Source organism: Nicotiana attenuata, unplaced genomic scaffold (assembly GCF_001879085.1).
Source record: "Nicotiana attenuata strain UT unplaced genomic scaffold, NIATTr2, whole genome shotgun sequence".
NCBI lineage: Eukaryota > Viridiplantae > Streptophyta > Magnoliopsida > Solanales > Solanaceae > Nicotiana > Nicotiana attenuata.
This window is the reverse complement of record NW_017673512.1, coordinates 52,914-58,595: the sequence shown is the minus strand read 5'-3', so window position 1 is coordinate 58,595 and position 5,682 is coordinate 52,914. Positions and strand designations below refer to the sequence as shown.

Here is a 5,682-nt window from a genome sequence, read left to right as displayed (position 1 = left end):
TAGAGGGAATCAAGTAGATAATAGGAGATCAATCGGCATCCAGAGAAATAAATGCAGTATCAATTTCCAGGAGTAAGGGGAAGGAGGCCGCCAAATAGTAATTACAGTAATTGATGCCTGCTCCCATGCCAAGTGAAGATGATAAAGGCGATTAGTCATCAGAATCCCACCAGGTACCAAGATACTTTCAGGTACCGGAAGAGACAGACGCAACCAAATCAATGGCAGAAGAACTCGATCAAGTGGCCTTATTCGAAGAATTCCTAGAGAGGAAGTTTCACTTGGGAATAGGACCCAATCCCGAACTCATGTCAGGATTTATTAAATTAACGTTGATTGTTTTGCATGGTCGCACTCGAATATGACAGGTATCCAACTAAAGGTGGTTGTGCATAAGCTAATCCTAGACCCGAGCTTCCCTCTGATAAGGTAAAAGAAACACCCAATAGCTGAGGTAAAAAACATGTTTGTTAAGGAAGAGGCAACTCGACTAGATGACAACGGTTCAATCTGAGAGGTGGAGTATCCCGAATGGATAGCTAATGTAGTTGTGAGTCCGAAAAAGATTAACAAGTTTTGAATGTGCATAAATTATAAAGACTTGAATAAGGGGTGTCCTATAGACCCGTTCCTATAGCCAAACATCGATAAAACAGTTTATATGATGGCGGGGCACGAGTTAATGAGTTTCCTCCACGCCTATTTCGGGTACAACCAAGGCAAGATGAACCCAGAGGATAAAAAAAACTTCATTCCTAATGAAGTTTGGCACATATTGTTATAATGTGATGCTCTTCGGGCTTAAAAACGTCGAAACCACTTATCAGAGGCTCGTGAACAAGATGTTCGAAAAGCAAATAGGTAAAACAATGGAAGTGTAAATATATGACATGTTGGTCAAGTCTTTGAATGCAGGTGATCATTTAAAGCACCTCTAAGAAACCTTCGATATCTTGAGGAAGCACAACATGAAGCTTAACCCAAAAAAGTGTGCATACGGGGTTTGTTTCAGTAAGTTCTTGGGTTTTTTGGTCTCACAAAGAGGGATCGAGGTAAATCCTGATAAAATTAAAGTCATCAAAGAAATATCGAATCAGCTTACAAGTGTAAAAGTAGTACAGAGATTAACAAGGAGATTAACCTCTTTAGGTAGGTTCATCTCTCCATCCTCGGAAAAATGTCATCACTTTTTCTCACTCTTGAAGAAGAAGAACAATTTCAAATGGACTTCGGAATGTCAGTAGGCCTTTAAATATCAGAAATGTTGTCTATCAAGCCCCACTATTATCAAAACTAGGGGAAGGTGAACAATTGTTGATATACATTGTCATCTCGAAAGTAGCGGTAAGTGTTGTTCTAGTCAGGGTGGATGAAGGTACATAATTTTCATTATATTATGTTAGTAAATGTTTGTTAGGAGTGGAGACTGTTATCTGCACCTCGAAAAGTTGGCCTTATCTCTCGTAGTCGCCTCTAAAAAACATAGGCACTATTTTGAGTACCTCCTGATAGCCGTTGTGACAACTTTTCCTTTGCGAATGTTCTTCACAAGCCCGAGTTGTCAGGCCGGTTGGCCAAATGGGCAGTTGAAATTACTGAATTCGATATTGAATACAAGCCTAGGACTGCGATCAAATCACAAGTTTTTGTTGACTTTATGGCTGATTTCAGTCCAAGGTTATTAGCCTTGACTACTAAAGAAGTGGTGATGGTGTCAGAAACGACATCAAGAGTTTGGACCTAGTTCATGGATGGAGCTTCCAATGTGAAAGGGTTCGGGCTCGGGGTGGTCCTAATCACGCCCTCGAGGGATACCCTGAGGCGGGCCATTAAAACGTTTCCTCTAACTAACAATGAAATCGGGTATCAGTATTTGGTTGCAGGACTCGAACTGCCCTGAGGACTTGCCTCCGAGGTCATAAAGATCAAATGTGATTCCCAGCTGGTAGTAAACAAAGTGTATGGTATTTTCTACGCAAAGGAGGAAAGAATGCAATAGTGTGTGATTGAAGTTCAAACTTTTCTTGCACAATTTAGGGAGTGGTCGATCACACACATCAATGAAGAAGAGAACATACAAGCAGATGCATTGGCCAATTTGGGGTCATCCACGGAGATGAAGGATCTGAATCCATTACTGTCATTGAACTTTTGCATTCGGTACTGGATATGGACGGCGATTGCGAAGTAAAGGCAACTAGCCTAGTCTGGAACTAGCGGAATGAGTTCATCGAGTATCTTCTGTATGGAAAATTTTCAAAAGATCGAAAGCATCCCGGGCACTACACACCAAAGAGGCTCGCTACTACCTCATGGGTGGACAATTATATAGGAGATCATACAAAGGCCCGTTGGCCCGATGTCTAGGAGCCTCAGAAGCGGATTACGTGATGAGTGAAGTCCATGAAGGAATTCACGAAAACCATTCAGGTGCAGATTCGTTGGTACTAAAGGTAATCAGAGGAGAATATTACTAGACTCGGATGGAACAAGATGCAAAGACGTTCGTGCGAAATGCGACAAATGCCAATGATATTTACAGTTGGTACACCAGCCGGCATAACTCTTGCATTCAGTACTATCCCCGTGGCTGTTCATGAAATGAGGATTGATATAGTTGGCCCACTATCAGCGGGTTCCAGAAAGGTAAGATTTATTTTAATTTAAACCGATTATTTCACTAAATAGGTTGAAGCAGGTCCTTACCAAAAGATCGACGAGCGCAAAGTGATCGACTTCCTGTTGGGACACATAATTTTCCAGTTCGGAATACCGAAAGAGATTGCCTGTGATAACAGACCATCATTCATAGGCTCCAAAGTCACAAATTTTTCTCAAAGATCTAAAATTAAAAGAATTACCTCCTCACCATACCATGCGAGCGCTAATGGACAGGTAGAGTCAACCAAGAAGGTAATTATCTAAAACCTCAATAAGAGGTTAGAAGCTGCTAAAGGCAAGTGGCCCAAAGAGTTATTGGGCGTGCTACAGGAGAGACACCTTTCTTTCTCATATGTGGCACAGAAGCTTTGATCTCGGTGGAAGTAGGGGAATGAACCATACGATTTTACCAAGCAAACAAAAACACGAATAATGAAACGTTGTTGGTGAAGCTGGATCTATTGGATGAAGGCAGGGACTTGGAACAAGTGAGGATGGTTGCTTAGAAGCAAAGGATGGAAAGATACTACAATCGGAGGGCCAATCTTTGTCACTTTAAGGTTGGAGACTTGGTTTTGAGGAAAGTGACTCAGAACACTCGAAAAATACACACTGGGAAGCTGGGTCCTACATGGAAAGGTCCCTACCGGGTTTCAGCTGTCACTGGAAAGGATCATACAAGATGGAAAGTCAAGATGCAGTCAAATTGCCCAGCGACTGGAACATGACTCACCTCAAAAGATATTACTGCTGATAGATGCTATCAATACTAAAAGTATGTGTTGCAGTCTTTTTCCCTTCAACCAGTTTTTGTTCTAATCGGGTGGCAAGGTTTTTAACGAGGCAGCAACGGAAAGCATACTACGAAGGGAGCGTCATCGGCAAAGTTATGACCTTTAAATGACAAGGCATTGAAATTATAAACCACTACGGGATGGTTAGATAATCTTTGGCTCGATGGAAAAGATCTTAATGGGAAGCAAAGCTTGCCATGAAACCAAAGATTATTCAACCGTTCACTAGTGTTTTACCCCACGGAAAAAGAGTTCTGGTGTTCTAATTTGCGTACTTCGCATTCGAACACTTGGGAGAAATAGTATGAGGTAAGCAACAAGATTGCCACAAAAATCGTGTCCTGTGAGATCCGAGAATAATAATATCATATCGTGATTGGGGACTGCATGGTCATCCCCATAGAAACAAGTTGTACAAGATATCGACATATGTTGGGAGTTTTCTTTTTTTTTTTTTAGCAAACGAATGCTTATGTACTTTCTATGATAGAAGGAATAAAATGAAGTCTTTTTCTTTTTATCTTGTTTTTTGTCCAAACAATGAGTTGAATTTTATCATTTGAAAGTTAACATAAACTTCAAATGCTTCTGCCAGAATAAACTGGAGACGTCCTCTTCAAGAGCACCGTAAATATAAGAGGGCCCTCTCTTATGAAACCCTCATAGTAAAGGGTTGATTCTGTGAGAGTTTATGCCCCGAACAAATAGCTATCGGCCGAAAATACACCCGAAGCCTTGTCTAATTCGACGCAAGAAGAATAAACTTTTTTCAATACTCAAGCAAAAGTCTTCTTTATTTATCAAGATGCCAAACGACAATAAGTACAGAAATACAAAAGAGACATGGTCAAAAGTCGCAATCAAGATCGAATTTTGGTGATCCTTAATCCCCATGAGTCCAAAGATGTGATTAATTTTCAAATCCAAGTCCAAATCGATGTTCAAAACATCAAAATACTATCACGACCCAAAAGCACCACTTGTCGTGATGGTGCCTAACTCACTTGCTAGGAAAGACAATCATAAAACAATAACAAAACATGATAACAAATTACAGAATAAAAAGGACTGAGAATGAAATAACCATAAATAAAGACTGCGACAATATTTAATTCTCCTAGAACTAGTAATACTGATTCATCAGCTCTAATACAAGAATATGAATTTGATAAGACAAAGTACTATCTGAATCAAATACAGATACAAAATGATTGAAGAAGTCGCCATGGACTGCGATCATGGTGCAGCTCTACCCCGGTGTCCATAGCATCTGCAACAATCTCCAAAAGAGGCTCGGCTGGGTCCAAATCCCCAATCTACACAATTAAATGCAAAGTGTTATACGAGTACAACCGACCCCATGTACTTAGTAAGTATCATGACTAACCTTAGAGAGGTAGAGACGCTAATCACCAATGATACTCACGTGTCAAATTTGTGCACCTCGTGATTACAAATATACACCTCTCGGAACCTTTGCCTAAAATTATAGATAAGGACTACAATGCAATAGAGAAGATACAGAATAGCATCAAAACGGAACAACAATTCAGCGTATAGTGAAGATATGCATAAATGGAAGTCAAGTTACACAGAGAGACATATAGAGAAGATATGTATTGAGTATCATTTTATCAACTAAGCAGCATATAAAGAGGATATACTTAAAAAGGCATGTATACAATTCCAAAGCTAATATATAGAGGAGATATGCAGTAAAATCATGTATACATCCAAGGAGTTTGCATATATAGAAGATACAAAAAAATCCAACACTAATCGGTTTTCCATAATCGCGTGTATGTCATCAAGGAGAAACATGAGCAGACAACCCTAGGGGGATGGATCCTTATCCACACCTCACGCACACAACTCATGTTCCATAACCGCTCGAACAACTCACGTGCCACAATTAACTGAACCCACAAAGACAACTCATGTGATGTCAACCCAATCCACAACACATAAAGCATATACAAGAATACATGTATACAGTCAATGGTTATCAAATCATATACTCCGGGACTACTAAAATAGAATGCTAAAGCGTATGCATATGCGAAGTGTACCACTACAGCTTAGATTAGGCGGATACGCAACACAATGATGAGTATCGTATTCAAACATGAAAATTAAGCCTACACATAATCTCTAGCCTGATTTTCGTAGTCATGTAGTTGTACACCATATAAAGCATGGTAGCAAGAATACCAACTATTCAACACAA

At 39.9% G+C, this 5,682-nt stretch overlaps 1 protein-coding gene across 1 annotated transcript; it reads left to right on the top strand.

The window, feature by feature from the left end:
- Positions 1-2,514: 2,514 nt before the first annotated feature.
- On the top strand, positions 2,515-3,389 carry LOC109216599. The gene is made up of 3 exons (XM_019380768.1): positions 2,515-2,646; positions 2,689-2,913; positions 3,222-3,389. Exons 1-3 carry the CDS (start codon positions 2,515-2,517, stop codon positions 3,387-3,389), a joined length of 525 nt encoding a protein of 174 aa, XP_019236313.1.
- Positions 3,390-5,682: the final 2,293 nt, after the last annotated feature.

What these genes read in the sequence shown, in the direction of transcription:
- LOC109216599 (XM_019380768.1), top strand. Translation starts at nt 2,515, where the DNA reads ATGCGACAAATGCCAATGATATTTACAGTTGGTACACCAGCCGGCATA. An exon ending in TATCAGCGGGTTCCAGAAAG is followed by an intron (nt 2,647 to 2,688) that starts GTAAGATTTATT and finishes TTCACTAAATAG; the next exon opens with GTTGAAGCAGGTCCTTACCA. An exon ending in AGGTAGAGTCAACCAAGAAG is followed by an intron (nt 2,914 to 3,221) that starts GTAATTATCTAA and finishes TGTCACTTTAAG; the next exon opens with GTTGGAGACTTGGTTTTGAG.